Consider the following 24,743-nt stretch of genomic DNA (forward strand, 5'->3'; position numbering starts at 1 on the left):
AGGTTTTCTCTGTGGCAGAGTGTTCCTCCTTCTCTCTTCAGATTCACAAATTAGGAAGAAACCAGTTAGGAGGTGTTCTGCTGAGGGGCTCACTCCCATGGGCGTAACCAGGTTGGAAGGAAATGCTCCCTGCCCTGCAGAGGAGTAAAGAAAGCCCTGGTCCAGCCCCTGCTGCGCCAACAGAGAAGGCGCCTCAGCGGGACCCCCTCGCCGGGCCATGACTCGGCCCCGCAGGCTGCAGGTCACACGCACTCCCCCAGGGACGGCAGCCATCAAGCATCATTTTCTCCCAGACTCATAAAAACCACAAGAGAATGAGAGAGATCTTAATGGAGGGACACTCCTCAATCTTCCATATTTGGTTAAGGTTTTTGTGTGTAAAATTTAGTAACTATTAGCCACATGCTTTGAACTGATGGTGACATACCAGGTGTGGTGACAAATGAATAACCTGCTCTTCTACACGTCAGGAAATGGCACCGCAAATGTCTGGTTGCTGGAACCCCAAACCTAGATGCTACTCAGGATTCCTCTCACCACCACCCCACACTCACACACACACTAGCACACACACACACTCACACACACACACACTCACACACACACACACACTCACACACACACACTCACACACACACACTCACACACACACTAGCACACACACACACTCACACACACACACTCACACACACATACACACACACACTCACACACACACACACACACTCACACACTTGACCATAGCCTTTCTGCTCCATTCTCTAAAGCATATCCAGTTTTCCTCATTGTCAGTACAGTCTGAGCCACCATCACCTCTTGCCTGGACAGCTGCATTGTAAAAATTCTTTCCTGATAATTTTAAAAAATAACAGCTTGATTGAAGTATAATTTATACACTGTGAATCAACTCTTTTAAGTATACGATTCAATGACTGGTAGTAAATCTGCAACATTGCACAAGCACAGCTAACGTCCCATCTTAGAATGTAAGCATCACCCCCAAAGAGCCTTCATGCCTGTTTGCAGCTCACCCCCTTCCCACCTGCAATCTGAGGCAGCCACTCGCCTGCTTTCCGTCTCTATAGATGTGCCTTCTCTGGACAGTCCTATAACGGGATCACGTCACATGTGGTCCTTGGCATCGGGCTTCTTTTACTTGTAATGTTTTTGAGCTTATCGGTGCTGTAGCAGGCCTTAGCACTGCATTCCTTTTTATTGCCAAACAGAACACCCATATATGTAATTTCTGAAGCATGCTAATTAAGCAAACACCAGGAAGCTGTCACTCAATTTCAAATTAGAATATTACAGGAAGCTGCTTAGTGCTCCACTTCTCCCTCTAGTCCATCGCCCACCTAAAAACTCGCACGGTGGTCGTCCTTTGCTTACAACTTTCTGATGAATTCCGTGGCCCACAAGGCTCTACCTGACCTTGCTTCCCTCTCTTACTACTTTCCTCTCACTCGCTAAGTCCAGATACAATGTTCTTTCTGTCCCTTGAACATCACAAGCTATTCCCACCCCACTTTCAAGTTGCCTTTTACTCTTCCTTAAATGTCCTTGTGCTTGATCTGCAGGTGACTAGAATCTTAATACTCACTCAGCTCCAGTCCCTGGGGAGGGATTTCCTGACCAGCCAATCTAAAGGGAATTTCTCCCCAGCCAGCCATTCCCATCATATCACCCTGTTAATTTTTTTCAGAGTCCTCGCTGCTGCCTTTAATAATATTTTTCATTTACATTGTTTATGTTTCCTCCCACTAGTATAGGTTCCCTGAGGGCAGGGCCTGTGTCTGTCTTGGTCACTGTTTCATGCCTGGTGTCTGGAGCATTGGCTAATTCACATTTTCTGTGAGCAACTGCTTATGTAACGAATAGGAAAACACAGGAATCAGGATGCAGAACAAGCAGGTAAAATGAGGGCGCAGGGTGGAGCTGCAGGTCCGAAGCAGCCGACAGTAGAGTGCACCAGACCGTAGTCTTTGTTTAGTTGAATTGATGATATTTTTGGACCTGTGCTTTCCCATTTTCTTTTTAAAATAAGGGTTCCTATGAAGAAGTTTAATCACTTATCCAACCTTGATTAAGTTTTACCTCATGCAGAGAAAGTATGTACTTCTGATCAACACCTCTGATTTGCACTAAGAAATCAGTGCGAATACTGCTGGTTTGGAGTTTTGTGTGATTTACTCCCACTTTTTAACAAGAGGTTTGACGGCAATCTCAAGAGCCTTGTGGTTTTAATCGCCCTGGCAACCTGGGTTTAGAATTAAGCCCTATTAACTGCCTCTCTGCTTAGAGCATCCGCAAGGGTCTGCAGGTTCCTCTTCTTATTCCTCAAGTTCCTGAATATTTTCCATTTCAAAAATGGCTCAAAACTTTGTTTTAGTGTACTTATTAAAAAGAGATAATAAAAGCCAAAGCAGACAATCCTTTTCTCTCTCCCCCCCGCCCTCTTTTCTTAAATTGTCTTTATTTGTTTTTTATATTTGTACATCCATAGTTTTGATATATAATAATTTTCCTAGACCCTAGGAAAGTTTAGGTGTTAGGTAATGAAGTTGGTAGCTGATCTTAGGTTACTTCAGTTGAAGCCTGTGGTATTAACCCTGGTCCTAGGACTTGCTTGGCGACCCACTGTCACGTGAACTTAGCATGGACAGTATGGATATGGTGTCCCGATCCCGCGTGGGTTAAAAAAATGGGAAGGGATTAGTAAACAAACTACTTAAGAAATGGACTCAAATTGTTACTAGTCATTGCGAAAGACCTGGAAAAGGAGCTACGCCTGCGTCATTGTCTCCCCATCTACTTGAATCCTGATGTTTCCTCCTGAAGCTTTAAACTAGATCCTGCCCAGATAGAACTACGACATTAATTGTTCTCACCTCAATGTACAAACACCACGATGTGATGTTTGCTTAGTTACACGAAGTATCACTCTGCTGTTTATACAATAATTCTAACTGTGAAGCTTTTTAGTATCCAGACAAATGGAGCAAATTGAGCTTGCTCAGCGAGCCTGGAGAATGGCCTTTGTCTGGGCTCAATCACTTGCTTGCTGTTTTTATACAGTCAGCTGAACTGCTTCTTAATTCCAGGCTCAAGTTTAAAAGCAGCAACGAATTCTCTGAGGCTGCCAGAGAAAAGACGGCATCCTGATGGTGGAAGCTGAAAGCGCAGGGCTCCCAACAAATACATTCAGTGAGTGACTATCGGCCATACACTTTCCGCTGGGATGATGGAGGTCACTCAAGTAGGGTGACCAACTGTTCCAGTTTACCCCAGGATGCGGGATTTTCAGTGCTAAGACCAGAAAACCCCGGACAAACCAGGATTAGCTGTTCACCCTACTCACCAACACGTAGGCAGTAACTAGCTGGCAACTAATAATATCATTTCTAGGAATTTCTCCAAAGGAAACAATCGCAGATGAGTTTAAAGAGTTCCATAAAAGGTTATCTATCACATGCATACACCTGTGGGTGTGTGTGTACACACTCAGAGATACAGAAGAGCAAACTAGAAAACATCACCAAAATATTTACCATCATTATTGCCAGGTATTGTGATCATGAGTAATATTTAACTTTTCCTTACTCTTTCCTTCAAATTTTGGCAACATTTTTTTTTTATCAGAAACATCCAATCTGATTTTAAATACTAAGCCAATAATATGACCAAGAACAGCACTTGATACAAAATAGATACTAAAAGAAAATAATGTTTGAAATATAGACATAAAATACATATTTCCTTCCTTCCTTCCTTCCTTCCTTCCTTCCTTCCTTCCTTCCTTCCTTCCTTCCTTCCTTCCTTCCTTCCTTTTTTTATATAAAAGACATATTTCCCGCCCACATTTTTCAGCAGCTGCATCTGTTGGGAGAGTCCTGGGTCTGAGAGTCCACTGCAAAGTTGGACTCAAGAGTGATTTACTTAATTGCAATTAAACACTTTCCTTCTGAAAGACTTCAAGTACCCAACACTCCTATTATCTACAGAGAACCACTCACCGGCACAGTGAGATTGGGCCTATTGTAGGTTATTTCTTGAGATCCGTTCGCATTAATAGCTCTCTACCAGCAGCAAGCATTACCGTGAGCACAGTACACTCTGACTTTTAAACCGAGCAGGAAATGAAACCTTTGAGGGGAAGTGAATGTGTTTTCTTTTTTGGTTTGGTGTCAATGTCACCCTAATATCGGCATGTAACATTCTGTAAAAGACACGTCTTTGCTAATATGGAGAAAGAACAAATTTGGTACAGCTGTAGAGTGATCCTTGCAGGAAACAAAAGACTCAGACAGAGAACTGACTGTCCCAGTTCCCAGCTGAACATCCATTACCCACAAGGCTGTAAGAGACGCTGGCTGGCCTAGGCTCACGCAAGGTCGCTCCCCAAGATGCCAGAACTACAAGATGCAAACTGGCAAGTGTATGTGCAAAGCAGGTGTGGGGGTAATAAACAATTGCAAACTCATGAGAGAAGAGCCAGATGTTGTCCAGGCTAGAATGCAACCTCCAGAGGGCACAGTACTCTCTTTGGAAAAGAACAGACTATGGAAATAAGGAGAGTCTTCGTTCTAGGTCCCAGTGCATTTTTAACTTGTCCCTTTCACTCCCCTTACTCAGCCACCACCTGCCACATGACAGCAACAGCCTCCCAGCTGGCGTCCCCGCTTCCACTGCTGCCCACACCTTATACAACCATTCTCCACACAGCAGCCAGAGGGATCTTTTCAGGACATAAACACCACCAGGTTACTTCTGGGCTTACAATCCAAACTTCCAACCTTGACCTCCGGATCCTGAAATCTGGCCCCGCCAACTCCCTCCAACCCCTCCCCTCTCAATCCGCTCACTCTGTCCCAGCCCCTCAGACACGCCAAGCTCCTCTGAACTCTCCATTCTCTCTGTCCGGCATGCACTTTGCCGGACTGGTTCCTCCTTGTTTAATTGTCACTTCTTGGGGGACACTTTCTGACCAGTCTAATGAAAACAGTTTCTTCTCCCCAACATGGTCCATCTTCACCAAATCCCAGCAGCGCTGAGGGGCCCTGACCTACATGCTGTGGAACTGCTGAATGAGCTGAGGGTTACAAGCAAACATCTGGCCAAAGTATCGACATCACAGAATAAGCTTCTGGAAATACAAGAATCAAATAAAATTATTAACAATTTAGTTATCATTACAACTTTATTATAAAATTTTAATACTCAAAATTTAAACTTTTGCTGTTATGGTGTAGGAAAGACAATTTCTTAGCACTATCAGTTAAAAACTTCCCCCTTGTGCCTTTATATGACACATTTAGGATAGAAACCAAATAGATGCTTGTTTTGCCTTGAGGGCGGGGGGAGGAGTGAGATACTTTGGGGTCAGCTCCGCATGTCGGGAACTGTTAACTATGACAGTGACTTAGTAAGCTTTCCTTCCTTCTGATAGCAACAGATTAAGGTAAGCTTTACCTTATCTTGTTAAATGTGATGACTGCTACTATACTAAATGGTTCTACAAAGATTAGAATTATAATATAGCCTAATCTTTATTTTTCTGCCTGGCATTATTATTTAAGTTTTATAAAGATTTTTCGCTCAAAAAGGATATTCCTCCTAAAGCTATCAGGTTACATTCTTTATCTACTTACTTAACTGCTTGAAAATCTTGTTGTTTTTTTCATATAAAATAAGCAGTTTTATATAGTCAATTACCTGTGTTGACATTTTGAGATATAGATATATATATTTGTACTGACTGATAGGATTCCAGCATAGAAAGTACATATAAAGATTTTTACTCCAAAATGCATTTGGAATGCTCACTGATATTTCAAAATGAATATGCTGATATTAACAGCAAGGAAGAATGGCATACCTTGCTAGTGTTGCAGACATTTGTCACACTGATTGGCCATGATGGTTGCCTATGTGTTACCTGATCACTGAACAGGCACAAATGCAGAGATGCCACACATGACTTTGAAATAACATTGGACTATTAGGCTTTCCAAAGGTGAGGTTGAAAAAAACTGTGTAATAGATTTTGATCGAACTGTGAGGCCGAAGCCAAACTCGGATGCATCTCTACCCAGTGGTTTAAAACTGGTGGTGTCTTGCCCAGCCTGTGTGGCTCAGTGGTTGAGCACTGACCTATGAACCTGGAGGTCATGGTTCAATTCTGGGTCAGGGTACATGCCCGGGTTTCAGGCTTGATTCCCAGTAGGGCGTGTGCAGGAGGCAGCCAATCAATGACTCTCTCATCATTGATGTTTCTATCTCTCTCCCTTTCTCTCTCTGAAATCAATAAAAAAAAAACCCCAATGCATATTAAAATAAATCTGGTCTTGTCTAATATCTGTCTGTCCCATTAGATCGTGGATGCCATAGGGACAGGATTTTTGCTTCTTTCTTTCCTGCTGTATCCCCAGCACCTTGCCCAGTGTTTACACATAACAGCCACTCCCATAGGTGAGAAAACAAAATAGCATCTTGTGTTCCTCTCCCTGTAAGCTGATCCTCACCCTGATTTACATGTATTTGTGGGGTCAGCATGCAGCAGGCCCTTGAGTTGAATTCCGATCACAGTAACCAAAGGGGCACAATGAGTTCTTCTGGAGGCAGCCTCTTCTAGAGAACAGGCTGGGCTGAGATTGGTTCTGTTTGGGGTCTCTCTAAGGTAGGGAACTGAGAAAGAAGCATTTCCCAGGTCCTGGGCCTGACACATTCAGTGCAACAGATAATCACCTAGTTCTGTACTTGGAGTAGAGACTGTTTGCAGGATTTGACCCCAAGGAGAAGAACATGCTGACAACACATGGCAGGGCAGAACTGGGACTTCAGGTGCTGAGATTCCTGCCTCCAATTCCTCTTTCCTAATAGTCCTCAAGTATTGATACTGCAACTCTATTGTACTTCTTGGTGTGTAAACAAATGGTAGACAAGAGCTGTCTTTTTATTCCTTCTACCTCTAGTAAAGTTACAAAAAGAAAAATCTGAAACAACAAAGCCCTGCCTTAATTAGATTACATGACAGCCAGTTTGCTAAATATCAAGATACCCCCATTACATAGATTTAGTTTACTTTGTGAGGCACCTCACAGTTCCTTGGTGTGTGTGCATGTGTCTGTGTGTGCATGCGTGTGTGTGCGTGCATATGTGTGTATAGTTCATTACTTGAAGAGTCATACAGTGGGCTCACTCTATTTTTCAGACTTTTCTGTTCTTTTGGATATTTTGCAGCCATTTCTGTTCTTTCGAATATTTAGCACTCACTTGAATGGAGAAATCTCTGCTCATTATACCATTATGATTATCAGTATTCTCAAGAGGTTTCCAAGCTCATTACATGGGCCTCCTTTCTATTTTGTTTTATTTTTTATTATTGTATTTTATTATTTTATATTTTTTCATACAAAGGGATAGTTTAAACACTTCAATTTCTTTTAAAATTTTTATTTATATTGGGTGACATTGGTTAATAAGATTATATAGATTTCAACTGTACATTTCTATGATACATGACCTGTATATTGCATTGAGTGCCCACTTCCCAAAGTCAAATCATCCTCTGTCACCATATATTTGGCCCCCTTTACCCTTTACTACGCCCATCCCCATTCCCTCTAGTAACCACCATGCTGTTGCCTGTGTCTCGGAGTTTCAATTTTATATCTCATATGTAAGGGAAATCATATGGTTCTTAGTTTTTTCTGACTGAGTTCTTTCTCTTAGCATGATATTCTCAAGGTCCATCCATGTCCTGGCAAATAGCAGTATTTTATCTTTTCTTACGGCCGAGTAGTATTCCATAGCATGGGCCTCCTTTGTAGATTTTCCCAGAGCCCTTTACCATTAGCCACTAAGGCTTAGCTCTGAGTCAACCAAGTATTACAGACCATCTATGACATGTAAGGCATTATAAGAAAACTAGCCTGATATATAGATTTTTCCAAGTGCAAGTAAGAAAGCTACATGTAAATGAACACATTCCAAGGGGAACTATAAAAGGGCATCTAAGTGAGAGATAAAGCATCTTAAGCTTCTTTAGTTCATACCACCTGACTTTGGTGGCCTGTGCTATGTTTTCCTTTCTACTCGGGCTCCCCTGATGGCAACAATAATTATGAAGATAAGGAGAACAGCTCTTGCCTTTGTGCCAAGTGCTTTGCATATGCAATAAATGTGAATCCTCATCAACACGCTTTCACCTCATTTTATGGATGAGGAAACTGAGGTTCAGGATTTAGTAACTTCCCAATGTCACAACATCAGTGGCACAAATGGGATCTAAACTAGGTTTATCTCACCTGCAGCTTTTGCTCTGATGTTTATGCAAAACCTTATTTTCCATGGAATCACTAAAATGTTTCCAACCAGATTCCAGCTATGAGAGCCTCCCTGAAATAGCTGCTCCAGAGACTCTGGGGGTGGGGAAGCTCTTAAGTCCTTACCAAGGAATCCTGGGGAACTGTGAAGGACTCCAGAATTTAAGCACCAGAGCCCCGGAATTTTCCAAACACCCTGATGATCGGCTTCATGCCAAGCAGAGCATCTGTCTTCCTGGAGGCCCCGCATTCACCTGCATCCCTGCGGTGAGATGAGCTCTATATCACAGCACAGGGTGTTTTGCTGAAAACAAATAAGGCTCTTACGAACACGTAGAAAGTATGATCCCAGCAGCACTCTAACCTCTCTTGAACAAAGGCTCTGCTTCAGAAAGGAGCTGAGAGGATGGGCTTGCCGAGACCCAGGCTGTAGGGGCCGCATGTGGAGGAGGTGTGCTGTGACTGGGCAGGGACTCAGGAAGGACACAGCCCTTTCCCATTCCTGTTGTCTTGGGGAGTCAGCTCTCTTATCATCAAATGGGTGGTGGCCCATCCTGAGGGTCTGTCCCCAACTCTGCAAAGCGTTTGGCAATAGTGCCCTTTCTCATCGGGCAGACATGGCTGTTTGCTCCCCACGCATTTGGAGTCACAAAGCCTGGGTCTGAGGAGCTGTAGGATTTTAGGGCAGCCTTTTTAGTGTCACTGAGCTTCTTTTCCTTTATATGTAATGAGGGGTAGTGGGTATCTATTTCTTGACAGTGCCATGTAGGATTCAGTGAGAGTATGGTGGATTTTTGGCTATTAATAAATTAATAATGTTTCCTGAGAGGTTATGATAGGCCATTCATTGAACTCTGCCCTTAGCATGGATCATATTATTGTTCAACACCAAAGTCATGGGGTAGCTTATATTATTGTTTCCACTTCAAAACTGGGGGAACTCAAGCTCAATGAGGAGAATCCACTTGCTCCAGGTCACCCATCTTGTGAGTGGTGGAGCTGGGATTTGGACCAGGTCTGTCAGACTCAGCCAGAAGGTACCAGCTAGCTCAGTGCCTGGCATCTAGCAGATTTCAGTAAATGGTTGCAAAAATTGTTATTGATACTGATTTCCACAAAAATGAAGGACAATGATCCTTATCATTAGTGGCTCTCCTGGAATTTTGTTAGCACCTTGAGGGCAGAGGCCACCTCTGGCTCATCTTTGCAGACTCACCTGTGTAACACCTGACAGTGCTGCTGGGTATGGGATGAACGATGCCTGCTGAGCTGAGGATCTGCACTGAGATGGAACACCTGTGCTAGTGCTAATTCCAGACAGCACATTCGTCACCTTTAAATAGGGCCAGTGATTTCACCCACAAAAGTACTGAGTTTATGGAAAGGAAATGAGCCCTGTTAAATAGTTTTGCTGAGTAGTCAATGCTAATTAAATTATCTTCTTTTAGTGGCGTGATTTCTTTCAGAAAGATAGGGTAACAGAATGAGTTAAAGGTACAGGCTTTGGGTTTGGCTCTTGGTAAAATTTGCACAGATAATAAATAGCTGAGCCAAATTACTAAACCTCTCTGAACCTCAGTATTCACATCAGTGAAATGGGAATAACAATAGTACCTATCTTAGAGGTTTGGGGAGGGCATTAAATAAGACATTGACTATGAAATACTTAGTACAGCACCTGACCCAAAGTGTTGAATCAATGTTAGTGATTCTAGACCCAGGTCACTCTTTTTTCCACCTCTCTCTTCTCCCTTCAAATAAGATCAAAGCCATGATAACAAGAGCTAACATAATTTCTACATCACAGGCACTGTTTTAGGTATGCTAATTAAGTTAATTTTTACAAGAATGTGGAAAATTTGGCACAAAGGGTTAGGTAATCTGCCCAAGGTCATATAGCTGAGATATGGAGCCAGCACTGTAGCCTCCGAATCTATGCTGATTCTATGCTCTGGTCCATGACATCACAGTGCTTCTGTGCAATGATTAATCTAATCCAAACCTCTCTTGTTTTCTTATTGGTGAGAACGTAGAGTATCTGGGCTGCATCCCATTATTATAAGTAAGTAGTCATATGACCCTCCTTCTGAGATTCTCCCTGATCACTAAGTGACAAATAGAGTGGTTTTTCCCGCTTGGGGAGAAATGTATTGAGTTGGATTTCACTTAACAGTGATGTGCAATCAGTTCACTTCTCAGGTTACTCAGCATTAGTATAATTGGCAAGCGAGCTCAGGAAAAGTATTCAAGAGCTAAACCACAGAGCTGATGGATCTATTGTTACTTAGTCCTTAGAGGGCCATTAAAAAAATACATCCTTTCCCTGGCTGGGTGGCAAGTTGGCTGAAGCATCATCCTGTACACCAACAGGCTGTGGGTTCAATTCCTAGTCAGGGCACATAGCTAGGTGGTGGGTTCGATCCCCGGTCGGGGCACGCATGAGAGACAACCATTCAATGTTTCTCACATCAATGTTTCTCTCTCTCCCCTTTCCTCTCTCTATAAAAATCAATTAAAAAAAATATCCTTGAGTAAGGATTTAAAAAAACAAAACATCCTTGTGTCATACCTACCCAACATTGGACAGCTCATGAAATCAGAACTTTCAAGGATTTCTCACATTTGGATGGAACATCACTCTTGAATGTCAAACTCCAGCTACCATTCAGTCATCCAGTGCTGGAACTCCTACCAATTCTAGAAATTTCACCACCTGAATGTTACTTGCAATTCCTGAAAACTCTGCCTTTAGTTCTGCCATTATGGATTTCTCTGGAGCAGCTGGATGAAAAAGAACTGTAGAATTGTTGAAAAAGGGGCCTTGAATACCACTTCTCAGCACATGGTGATGCTAGAAAGTGTGGTGACCTATATGAGACAAGCTCCTTCCGGGAAGCTTGTTGTAAAGCACCCCCCTGCTCTCTCCCATCTCTCCCACTGATTGCTCTTTCACCAGCCAGCAACTTTTCACCCTCCAGCTCACAAGCAAACACAAACTGGTTTTCAATGAAAGTTGTGGCTTTTGGACTCAGCTACCTGGTCTGAGAGGCAGGATAGGCTCTAAGTATCCAAAACTGTGATTATAATTTTGCTTCCTCCCAACCCACATATCTTTGGGGAGCCTAGCAAAATTGAATTTCTGGGTCAGTGCTGGCCTTTACCATTTATGATTTAATTAACTCTGAAAGAAATAAGCCTTTTTCTCAGAAAGGAAAAACAAGAGAAATAGCATACAAGACCCCACTCAGTACTACACAAATGTCTCCTGGGCTGTGACCTTGAATATGGAGTTTTGAGAAAGGTCAATAGAAGGAGATGATTCTGAGGAGGCCCCTTTTCCATGTGGTGGTTCCTGAAGCACTGATCACCCTGTGTTGGCACCTGCATGCTTCCAGCCATCTTTTCTCCATGGCTCTGCAATGTCAGGGGTCACGTCAGCATTAGTCCCCACTTTAACACCAATGCCCGGTAAACAGTATGTGCTCCAGGTTTGTTGACCAATATGACTGTTATTCTAAGTTTACTCTGGTCCTTAAAGAAGCTTCAACTGTCCAGATATAAATCCAATCCTGACCTAAAACCATCCCTGGCTTAAAATCCTCCAGTGCTTCTCCACGGTCTTGGAATGAATTTCAAACCCTTCATGTGGCCCGTAAGGTCCTGATTGTCTGGCTTGGCTTCCCTCTTTAGACTCTTCCTGTAGCTTCCCCTCACTGACTAAACTCCAGTCACACTGCTCTCCTCTCTGGTCCAGGAACATATCAAGTCCCTTCCTACCTCAGGGCCTTTGCATCTACAGTTCCCTGTGCCCCAAATGCTTTTCCTAGCTCTTCTAATCGCTGATTCCTTCTCATCCTTCTGGTATCAACTCACACATTACCTACTATGGGTGGGCTTCCTTGGCCGATAGAGTAATCTCCATCACTTTTTAATGCAGAAGTCTTTTTGTTTCTTTCAGAATGAAAATATAATCTGCCATTATATATTTATTTGTTTGTTTGTTATTGCCTGTGTCCTTTACTGGAATGTACGTGCCATGAGGCCAAGGCTTGCCCTGTGGTATTCTTGGCTGTAGCCCCAGCATTAGTCAGAACCAATTAGAGCATTCCCTGTACATGTGTTGAGAGAATGCAGTGTCTGCCCTTTACATACTTCTTACACCTAAATTTCAAAGGAGCACTCAGGAAAGAATTCTGTTGCAATTAAACCATTGCAAAGCCCAGTACACAGAAAACGTTTTTAGTTATATTGAGAAAGGAAGTACCATTTAGAAGATGATGCACGACACAGGAACTGGAGGCCACAACTTCCATTTTCTGGCTTTAACTGACTTAATGTGGGGGAGATTAATGGCACTGCATTTCTACGAATAATTGGGTTAATAAGCCGAGCCCATTCTGAGTTGTACCATTAGGACAAGTAATATATTTCACAGAACAAAAATGTTACAGAACGTAATTGCGTTTTGCTCTTTTTTTTTTTAAATGCTCTCATCAGATAAGGTGCCCCTGAAAAATGCTAGGACTATAGCAAGATCTATCAGTTATGGTATTTTATTTTCTTATCCCTTGGAAAGTGGCAGGAAACAGTTTGATGGTTTTTGAATTCCTAACAATAATGAAATCCATATATCATGAAGCCCATGGCTTGTCGGAAATAATGAACTTGTTACATAATCAAATGCCAAATGGCATCCTTGGTTTCAATTTAGAATAATATAATTTCAGATAAGTCAGCGCAATATTGGGTGGCTAACTTAAATTGCCTTTCTTTTCAGCAAAATGATTTACTTTTCTCTGGTATTTAACCCTCTGGGCACGCTTTCCTTGGAGGGTAACGTACACTGTACACATCCACCGAGAGAGACAGTTGTCTTGGAATAATCTTCCACTCGGGGCCAGAGTCAGGTTTTCTTACATCAGTTTTCCCAAAGGAACTTGCATACCATCTTCCCAAAGTCTCAGGACTTTTTAAATCATATCTGGGTACCACCTGTGCTATTGTTTAGTTAATATATTTTATTTAATTCACTTCTTAAATGTTAATATATTTCTTTAAAAAAAGAAAACTCATGTCACTGTTGCCAAAGACCAAGCGGCACTACCAGCCACAAATGGGAGGCGACAGAATCCACAACCTGCTATATCCTTTATCTTAGTTGTTCCTTTGTTATTACCTGTGTTCTTCACTGGAATGTATGCACCACAAGGCCAAGGCTCGGCCTGCGGGATTCCTGGCTGTAGCCCCAGCATTAGTTGGAAACAAGTAGAGCCTTCCCTGTACGCTTGTTGAGAGGAAGCAAGTGTCTCCCCTTCGTATGATCCCTCACATTTAAATTGCAGAGGAGTCATTCTCGAAAGACATTCTGTTTCATTTAAACTAACTATCCAGGGATCAGTACACAGCAAAGTTTTTTGGTCAAATGCGATCTGAACAATGCTATTGAATTCTAACTGCAGGTGTTAAAGATTTACTGGAACCAAATCAAAACATTCTCCTTGCCTTGGTCAGAAGAACTTAAAAAGAAATGGAAAAAAGTAACTGCCTTAACACATGACCTGGTGTTACTCAAGGCCGTGTTGGTAGTACGTAATACAATCTCTGTTTTCAGCAGACGTAAGAGCGACACCCTTTGCCAAATGCTTACTCATGGCAAGAAAAGTCCTCTGCTCTATTCCAAAGGAGCCGGACAAATCTATCTGGGTTCTTGAATGCACAAGTGTTTCCCTTCTCCACTGCCATGCCTTCCTGAGCTTGCTCATCTAAAACCACAACTTCAGTTACTCCAGCCTCTACCTCCATGGGGTTCCCAGAAGAGGTAGAAATACTGTGTTGCAAATGGAGGCAGTATTGTTGAAAATAAATATAAATCTTAAAAACTTCTGATCAGATGTTTTCCTGGCTTTCCGTATGAAAAACCCAGGAGAGGATACATAGTCTACTTGAGAATAACCCACCTGTTGTAAGGAGATTGATAAAATGAAGGATGGGTTAGGGCTACACACACACACATACACACAAACACTAGTTTTTTCCAAACAGAAAGTATATTTAACTCATGAACACAACATTCTTATATGCAACTGATCCACAATGACTAGCCAGACCAGGCCCTGGTTCTAAGTGGAGAGATGACATTGATAAAGGAGGTGAGGGAAAATTTGGAACCTCCATCACTGGGTTTGTACAACATAGACCAGCATTTCCAATGAATGCTAACAGGTGTTAGTTAAAACAAGATTGGAAAACTTATTGATAAATCGATATATTTACTGTTGGAAATCTTCAAGGCCTTTAAGATGACAATACACACCGTGAAAAACTCACCAAGACAGGGAGATATAATGTCGTGTATTTCCCAATCTGGATTCTCCCTGCCATTATTTTCCTTAGAGTATTCTGCACATTAAAGTTCTAAAAGCCCACTCTCGGACAAACTAGGTTATATAATGCCCTCCTGGGTTTGTGAGTGTGCTTGGAAAAAAACACAAAAGCCAAATGCCTTGTAGGCACAGGATAGGATAAGGTGTTCCTGTTCCAGTTATTGGGTGAACTACTTGGTAGCAATATCAGTAGAACTTATGAGTAATAAAGAAGACAGGCTTGGATGGAATTTTAGTTTTAGAATGTACACAATAAGTATGGGTATCAGCTGGCTGTAAGAAGGGTCAAAGACAAGATCCAGGAGACAAACAGGGCAGGAAAAAGGCTCAACTTGTCAGACGATGAAAGTAGAGTTGTTAGGACAGAGGAAAGATAACCCTCAAAAGGATACCTTTGGGATAGTCAAGTAGCAGAGGTGACAGGTGGAGGTTACTAATGGGAAAAGCTGTAAGTAGAAGCTGGGAGGGAAGGAGAAGAAATATAAGCTTCAAATAAAAGAAATGATGGAGAGGATTCAGAGTAAGTCCAAGGGAGGGAGGGAGGAAGAAAGCGCACCTGCACAAGCAGGCTCTGTGCCCTCCGGATAGAGATGGTGGCGGAGGGAAACTGCCAGGACGGGGCTATGACAAAGGGAAGGCAAAGGAGACAGTCAGAGAAAGGCTGTGGATTTAAATGGAAGATTCATAGAAGTTATAAGGAGAATTTATATGGAAAGAATAAAGGAAAGACAGGGAGAAGCAAGAGCATTGGTAGATTTCAAACTCGTAGTATGTTTCTTTGGGATACTATGGAAATGGCAAATACAGGGCAGTCATACCCCTTCCATTCTACATTATAAGTTGATCATGGCACTATTTTCCTCTGAATACAGATTTGGCTTCTGAACCCTTCTCAACACAACACTCTAGGTAGCCACTGCAGGCCGATTTGACTTGACGCTAGTCCTGAAATTGCATTCCTACTGTATTAAAAAATCAACCAGCCAGCCAGCCAACCAACCGACCTACCCTCAGTGGGGTTTTTGTAATACCCACTCCCTGATGGAAGAGTAAAAAAATTATACTTCAGCTAGAAAAGCAAAATGTTTCAGTGTGAGATGTTTCTGTATATGGACATCATAATGTACATGTATGGATATGAGTGGATATATATGTGAAGTATGAGTATTTCAAGTGGGTAGACCCAAGTATTCCATATTAATTTGTAATCGAAAACTCAGTTTTAAACATTCACAAGCACATGAAATTCAGCTCATCATTTACCCTGGCAACCGAAACCTTTAAATCCAATAAAATTATCTGAATTACATTTTGAGTTAAAATACCGCATATAAAGTAACAGCCTGTTAGAATAATCAGAGCCTTTTTCTTTCTCATCTAATTTGTGACACTATATTGGGCCCAACATATTAAAAGGTTGGCAAAAACACCAGATACATGGCACGTTTTTTTAAAAGCACACATAAATAATGCAGCATGATATAATAGCACTGGTAATGATCAGGCCATGTGGCAGAGGGGAAACTTTGGAATGTCATCAATAACAGTCAAAAAAACCCTGCATTCATTTACAGTTTGAAACTAAGTTTCAAAAAGGGAGGGAGGGGGAAGGGTGACAAGTTGCACAAGTTTCCATTTCCTCCTGAGGACACTCATTAATTTCACCCAGCTTCTGAGCATTTGAGCCCCTTGCCTACTCATGCAAAGAACCACTTGAAGGCATACAATGCCTTTATATTTTCTCTAGTCTGGGAAACATTCAGTGCTTTCTTCCCACTATTTTGTTTGAACATCCTGGCAAGTTATTCATGTTCTGCTAAATAGCTCATAATGCTGTGAGGGAGGAGAGGCAGTGAGCTGCTCCTCAGAGTTATCCTTTCTATGACTTTCTTTATGAATTAACAATAAAAAAAATCCTCATTAGTCTAAAATGGCTTAATTGAGATAGAAAAGAAACAGAGAGAGGCATTTGTTAGGCAGAGAAGAAATCAGTGATCTCGCAGTAATCCTTGAGGCCTAAGAGTCTGTTGACCCAAATGAATTCATCACCAATCACTCATGTGAACTATTGCAATATAATCCTAACTGGTCTCCTGCATCAACTCCGGCCCCCTCTGCTGCAGCCAGAGTGATCTTTGCAAAACACATATCTAATCATGTATCTCCATGCTTTCTTCTTCAGGGCCTGCCAGGGCCCTTCATAGTGAGTGCCCTTCCTGCCTCACTGGCAGCTTATGCATACCTTATTCTCTGACCTCCAACCCCACTAGCCTTCTTTCAAATCCTCCTCGCCACAGGGCCTTTGCACAAGCTGAATCTTCCTGGAACCCTCTTTCCACTTCCACTGCCCTTACTCAACTTTTATAATATTAGTCCAAATGTTTTTTAACTCCTAAAGAAAACCTACTCTGTCCTCACAAACTGGTTTAGGTCCCCCTGCTATCTCCTCTCACAGTACTCTTTCCTCCTCAACATTTATAACTATCTGTACTCATGTATTCTATAATAAACCAAATATTATTTAGAAAATATAATACAACAAATTTATGTCCAACTCTCCTGCACACCACACCAAAGGGCGGACTCTCTGAGGTGAATACATAAGGCCCCCAGAAGAGACTGTTTCTGTAATTTCCCTCTGGTCTCTGCTTTAAAGGTATTTGAACACATGTTATCGAAATAAAATGTACATCAAGTTATCTTGTTTGAAAAATAAAGTATATGTCTTCTAGAACTTTCCATGGAAACCAGACCTTTAACTTGAAGTTGGCCAAAACGGAGCCCGTGAGCACAACCTCGTGGATGAACCGCGGTGGAGAAACAAAACTTACGTGGGTTTAGAAGCCTCGGCCTGGTCTGTCTGTAGTTTCTCTCCTCCTTCCACCTCCATTGTGCAGTACACAATGCGATTGGGAGCCAAGGATTTGAGGCCTTGGACTTCCATGATCACCACCTGGACACAATCACACATAGTAGGAGTTACTGCCAAAGCCCATGGACAGAATCATCTAGAGGAAAATACCTGAATGAGAAGTTACAAAAAAGCCAACACATACCTGGTTGTTTCTACTAGGTTTCTACCAGCCACGCTGGGGCCAGTCTAGCATGAAGATAGAATTCTTACCCTGTAGCAATTGCCTCCCAGATGCAAGGACAAGTCTCACTAATTCATATGCTCACAGGAGCCAGGCAGGTAATGCGAAATGGGTTATTCTTCTCTGTGTTAGTCACAGGATCAGTTTTCATTTCCACAAAAAAATCAGCTCTCTCCTATTTCTTTAAAAATAATCTAGTTTTTATTTCAGCACTTGGCAGAGACACAGGCCCATGAATTTTTATTTCCCTTTATAATAAGATAAGTGGTGGTGCAAGTGCTAAGATAAAGGGCAAGTGGCGTTCAGCACCCGAGTCAGAGACAGCAGGAAGCAGTGGGGCTGTGGCAAACTAACGACCGCACACACTCCATCTAAACGCAGCAGCTGATGCTCAGTTATAGCCCGTTGTGGCCTTGTCCTTCCCTGGTCCACTTGCCTGGTACTCTAATTTTTACTACCAGAAAATGGAAATCTGAATCAGAATCAAAGGCAGGAATATGATTTTGAAATTTTGACAATAATCCAAAAAGGGAGGAATAAAAATACACAAATTTAGTGCAGGCCCACATTGTTGGATCAAAACAAAAACATGCCTGCAGCTGCATAGTCTCTGTTCTAGGCTGAAGGAAAAGACTAGTGTCTTGATTCACAGCTCCTGGTACTTTCCACCTCTACGCTCAAACTCCAGTCCACCACCTGCTACTATTCTCAGATTCACCGATATGCCCTGCCACTTCTCAGAGAGAGGACAGGGGAGTGAGGCGAGGACAGAGACACCGATTTAAGACTCTGAAAGAAATGGCATGCTTCAAAGATCTATAATGAGAAATGTATATTTAAAAAATCAACTATACTCGCTAAGAGGTAATGACATTACATGAGGAGAGGTTGAGGGTGTGCAAAAATGTACACTTCTATACAGGCTTGATTCTAGGAAGTACAATAGGGCTGGCATTGAACCAGGATTCATAAGTCACAGTTTTGCTGCTAAATAGCCCCGTGGTTCTCAAAGGTAGTGTGAATGAAAATCACCTGGAGGGCTTGTTAAACCAGAGATTGCTGAGCTCCCCTGACAGTTTCTGATAGGTAGGTCTGGGGTGGGGCCCGAGACTATTTTTAACAATCTCCCTGCTGATGCTAATGTGGTGCTGCTGATCCAGGAGTCATACTTTGAGGGCCATTGTACTTCTCATGTGATGCTGGACAAATGACTTGCCCTTGAAGTCATTCCACTTTTCTTGCCAAACTCCTGAGCCTCAGTTTCCTCATCTGTAAAGTGGACATATGTGTCTTATTTCTCACTGTGGCTGTTGTGTGAGGACCAAATGATATATGTAATTGAAACATTTTACACTAGGAAGAGTCATAGAAATGAGAAGAAATGGGAGGCACAGGAGGAAGAATACACTTTTTGGAATTTAAAAGATCTGAGTTCAAATCCTAATTCTGCATCTTCACTAGCTGTGCAATCATTTGCAAGTTCCTTAACCTGAGGCTTTGTTTCCACATCTGCAAATGCCTCATAAGATTGTTGTGGGAATTACTGAATGGACAATGGCAGAGCAGGTCCGTAATGGCATTCTACAAATACCTACTGCCCTGCCCAAGGCCATGCTACTCGGCCTCCTGGGTCTCGGTTCTCTTGCTGCAGTTAACTGCTCTCTGCTGTCCCTTCCAGCCAGGGAATTCTATAATTACATAAAATCTGTCTTGCACCAACCTGAGAATTCAAACCCAGTCTTCCCTAATGAGATGCCAGCCTTTCTCCCTCTTCTTGCCTCCTCTCTTCGTGTCCCCCAAAACATGTTCACAAATAGATATACAATGATTTTTGCTGGCAGTCTTGGTGTGATGTGCAATTTTGTGTTCTAATTAAAAAGTATTTGGGAGCCCTGGGGCGTTTTATCCTGCACTTGTACTTATAAGTTCAAGCCCGTTTGAGTCTTGTACACATGCAAGTACGGCTGGGGACTCACCCACATGGATATTTCAGATAATCAGCTGTATACTATACTATTGAGTACTGATAAAGAATTAGAAAATTACAAATTTAAAAGCTTCATGAAAATCAATAAACCACTTTATCTCTTTTCTATAGAAAGACAAGAGTGGTAGGGAATAAATTGCCACCTCTAATTGGCAATAATCAAATTCAAAGACACCTAAGCAAAAGTGTTCAGTGCCTCAGGTAGTGGTATTAAGGAAGAAAGAAAGGAAGTTTCTGTGAAATTACACTGATGATTTTTTTCACACACCAAATGGTCTATACTTAATTGAATACAGCTTCTTTTGACTGCAAAATACTGGAATGTGGCTATCTCAACCCAAACTGAGGGCAAGCAAATCACCTGCTGTTAATTCACAGCAAGCCTTAATGACGTTCTAGAAAATTAATTCAGTTTTTACAAATTCGAAGTACATCTACAGAAATTTGACCTGTTCTCTTGGTCTCCCCAAATCTAGGGCCATCATAAAATCCTTGGGGGAGGAGCTTTAATAAGTTATGAATGGTTCTCAAACTTGGGAGTGCATAGAAGTACCTGGGTAGCTCATTAAAATGCATATTCCTGGGCTGCACTTGCCTAGAGATTCTTTTTTTCTGATAATTTTATTGAGGCATATTTTACATGTTATATAATTAACCCATTTCAAGAGTACAAGCAATGATTTGAGGAAATTTACTAAGTTCAACGGACATCATCATAAGTTAGTTGTAGAGCATTTGAATCTCCAGTAAGGTCCCTCATGTCCATGTCCGCCCCCTGGCTCAGGAAACACTAATTTACTTCCTGTCTCTGGAGATTTGCCTTTTCTGGACATTTCATATCAATGGAATCAAACAACATGTGGTTGATTGTATCTGGCTTATTTCACTAAGCATAATATATTTGAGGTTCAATAATTCAAAGCATATATCAGTAGTTTGTTCCTTTTAATTGCTGAACAGTAGTCCCTTGTATGGAAGTACAAAATTTTACCCGTTCCCTGGTTGATACACATTTCGATTGTTTCTGTTTTTGGCTATTATGAATAATGCTGCTGTAAACATTTGTGAGCAAGTCTCTGTGGGACATGCTTTCATTTCTCTGAGGCAGAGGTCAAGGAGTGGAGTTGCTGGACACATGGTGGTTTTACGTTTAACTTTTTCAGAAAACACCAAACTATTTCCAAAGCGACTGTACCATTTTAAATTCCCACCCCCTAGAGATTTGGGTCAACAGGGATCTGCACACAGAATCAGCTTCCTGGGTAATTCAGATGAAGCTAGATCAGACCCCTTCTTAGAGTGTATGTACAAAAAGCAAACACCTAAGTAGAAGTTATTGAGAACTGTACTGACATATTGAGCATTCTACCAGAATTCTGGCCTAAATGGGCTTTTCCTTTGGGTTATGAGATAAACTAAAAAGGCTCCACCACAACCACAGGCTCTCTACCACGTAGCCGGCAGGAGAGATGATGGGAAACACAATTTACAACTCACCACACAATGACGCTCGATTGCTTCTCTCATAACGTCAACCCTTGCCCCAATTTTAAACTTTCTAAATTGCATAGGTCTTTACAAAATCCTTGATTACTGCTCTAAGACAGTAAAAGTAATGCAAGATTAAATTTAGTAAGTGGTTCTTAAAACTGCATTTCCTTGAGAAAAGCATGGGCCCCTGGAGGTAGGGAATCGCTTGCTGATTAGCTGACCCATGCTCAGCAAGCTGTGATTTTAGGAACTGCTCCTAGAGCGCAAGGAAGAACACAGCTGATTGTGAGGCCTCTGATCACTGAGTCCTGCTTGCTGTGCCGGGAACCCTTCAGGGTTTAGAGCTTTTTACCTCCAGGGAGAAAGCCAGCACGACGTCTGACTTGGAGAGCTGGTTCTCACTCTCCTCGCCCAGGTCGATGATGGAAGCGTTGTGGCTGCGTTTGAGTTTCTGCAGCTTGAACTCGCCGCCTTTGGACACCGGCATGCTCTCCAGGTTGGCCATGAGCAGGTTCACGGACGATTTCAGCTCCTCGATGTACATGTTTTCCATTTCTTTGGATACAAACTTGGGAAATTTGCGTTCCTTGTAAAGAAAAAGCAAAATATGAACAGAAGAGTAAACAGAGACTGATTTACACAGAAGGTTTACATCTCCTAGAGTTAGGAGATCATCTACCACCAGTGAGCTTGGCCCAGATGTGGTGGCATCGTGCTGGGAATATGTTCCGCCCAGTCGAACAGACAGCTGCCTGCCTTCTAGTCCCAATCGCTAATAGTTACAAACATCCATAATCAGTTAGCAAGGCTCCAATGGTTTATTATAGCTCTATTTCCCCCCCAGTTTTCTCCAACAAATTTGATTTGTGGAAAGAGAAATGAGGTATCGTTTTTCAAATCTGGTTTCAGTTGAAACAGTTTTTCTTTTTAGAGAAACGCAATCAGTTGTTTTTCAGCTGTGGTGACAGAAAGACCCCTCACTTCTGGATGTCTACAGAGATGTTCCCACGTGAATAATTCCGAAGGAACTCATGTGAGATGCTTCAAACGTAGCCCGTGGCTATTTATGAAAGAATAGTTCCTTTTTTTGGAAAAAAATTAGTGAAGCAATGAAAAACGTGATTAATATTCTTTAGAGAAGAATGTAGAGGTCTATCAATCTGAGACTGAACAAGATGGCGGCGGAGAAAACCGCGTACCCTCCGCCTCCTGCAACCACATCAAAATTACAACTAAAATACAGAACCACCGTCACTCAGAGCCTCCTGAGATCCGGCTGAAAGGAAGCCCCACAACCAGGGAGCTGAGGAAGCATCAAGACTCGTAGGAGAGACAGAGACGCGAGAGGATCGGGACTGGATCCCGGAGACACGGCCGCGGGCCCACACCCGGTGCCGCGGGTAAACCCGGGGGACATCTCAGGATGGAGGTTTTTCGGAGGAGGGAGGGTCCCAGCTCCATATCAGGCCGCCGGCCCAGGGCTCCAGGGCCGGGAAGAGAAGTTCCACATCTCCCGGCTGTGAAACCAGCGGGGACTGTCCCTGAGGGAGCGACAGGCTTTCCTCTTAAAGGGCGGCGCACGGACTCACTCGGATGCGCTTCCTCTGAGCCCAGCGCCGGGCGGCAGCCTGAAAGAACCTGGGACACTCGGGGAGAAAATAACCTGCTTGAAGTTGGGGCAAGAAGTGGAGGGGCGGCTTCCTCCCAGGCAGAAGGGCTGGCGGAGGCCCTGGCTCCTGTGGCGAGTCCTCCCCGCACACAGCCGGCAGGCAGGCGCCATGTTTGAATCGCCAGCACCCGACTCACACCGTTGGCCCCGCCCCGTGATTCCCGGAGGCCCCGCCCCTCCCCACCTGCAGCTCATCCAGGCCATTTCCAGGGGCTTTTCTGTGCAAGTGGCCTCTCGAGCCTCATGCTTAGGATTTTCCTAAAATCTCTCAAACAATCAGGAGCTGCCCCATATGGCTTGATAAGTGGCCCTGGGCCTGGCACTAGCGGCAGCTGCACTGGCTCATAGCTTGGCCTCTCCTGACACCTCCAAGCCCAGCACAAGGAGCAGCCAACTACGGTTTGCTGTGTAGCTCACGCTGGGTGGCCCTGGGCAAGGCACTGGCACAGGCTGACTTTGCACCTCCCGGGAGGCCCCAGAGACAGTGCACCTGGTGGTCAGACTCGACCACGCTGGATTACAACTCTACCACATCCATGAGTGACACACTCGAGGGGAGCACTTGGTGAACACCAAAGCCCCACTGAAGTAAATCATGCTCCATAGGGCTGTCTCCAGCACAGCAGCTCTCTGGCTGTAGTTACAACTGGTCCTCACAGCCGATTGGCCAGGGGGTCAATTCCTCCCAGTGACACCAACAGCAACCAAGGCTCAACTACAACAGGACAGTGCACACAGCCCACACAGGGGAGCACCCAGAAGGCCCAGCTCATGTGACTGGGGAGGCTGAGCCACTGGACCCTACAGGACACCTACTACACAAAGCCACTCTACCAATTCCAGGAGACATAGCCGCTCTACCTAATACACAGAAACAAACACCTAGAAACAGCCAAAATGTGGAGGCAAAGAAACATGTCACAATGGAAAGAACAGAAGAAATCTCCAGAAAAGGAACTAAATGAAATAGAGCCAAGCAAGCTAACAGATACAGAGTTCAGAATAATGGTTATAAAGATGCTCAAGGATCTTAGTAAGACTATTAAGGAAACTAGTGAGATCATCAATGACATAAGAAAGAACCAGTCAGAAATGAAGGCTCATGAACTGAAATGAAGAATAATTTACAGGGAATCAACAGTAGAGTAGAGGACGTTGAGAATCAAATCAGCAATTTGGAACATGAGGAAACAAAAAACACCCAACCAGAAGGGCAAAAAGAAAAAAGAATCCAGAAATATGAAGATAGCATAAGGAGTCTCTGGGACAACTTCAAGGGGCCCAACATTCATATTATTGGGGTACCAGGAGGAGAAGAGAGAAAGCAAGAAATTGAAACCTATTCGAAAAAATAATTATAGAAAACTTCCCCTACCTAGGGAAAGAAATAGACTTACAAGTCCAGGAAGCACAGAGAGTCCCAAACAAGAGGAACCCAAAGAGGCCCACAGCAAGACAGATAATTAAAATGCCAAAGGTTAAAGGCAAAAAGAGAATCTTAAAAGCAGCAAGAGAAAAGCAATTAGTTACCTACAAGGGAGCATTCATACAACTGTCAGCTGATTTCTCAACAGAAACTTTGCAGGCCCAGAAGGGAATAGCAAGAAATATTCAAAGTGATGAAAAGCAAGAACCTACAGCCAAGATTGCTCTACCCAGCAAAGCTATCATTTAGAACTGAAGATCAGATAAAGAGCTTCTCATTCAAGGAAAAGCTAAAGGAGTTCATCACCACCAGAACAGCACTACAGGAAAAGTTGAAGGGTCTTCTTTAAGAAGAAGCTAATGAACAAA

The 24,743-nt window shown here is 42.9% G+C and overlaps 1 protein-coding gene across 2 annotated transcripts in view; it reads right to left on the reverse strand.

Annotated features, from left to right (window-relative positions):
• CADPS (calcium dependent secretion activator) overlaps positions 1-24,743 on the reverse strand; it is a 434,238-nt gene that overhangs the window by 212,204 nt on the left and 197,291 nt on the right. For both annotated transcript variants that reach the window (XM_087825065.1, XM_087825064.1), the window contains exons 5-6: positions 21,633-21,866; positions 17,539-17,660 (exon numbers count right to left, since the gene is read on the reverse strand). In XM_087825065.1, coding sequence (XP_087681191.1) covers positions 17,539-17,660; positions 21,633-21,866 — 356 coding nt within the window. The remainder of the gene's footprint in view (positions 1-17,538; positions 17,661-21,632; positions 21,867-24,743) is intronic.

This window comes from Miniopterus natalensis, chromosome 15 (genome assembly GCF_054644295.1).
Source record: "Miniopterus natalensis isolate mMinNat1 chromosome 15, mMinNat1.hap1, whole genome shotgun sequence".
NCBI lineage: Eukaryota > Metazoa > Chordata > Mammalia > Chiroptera > Miniopteridae > Miniopterus > Miniopterus natalensis.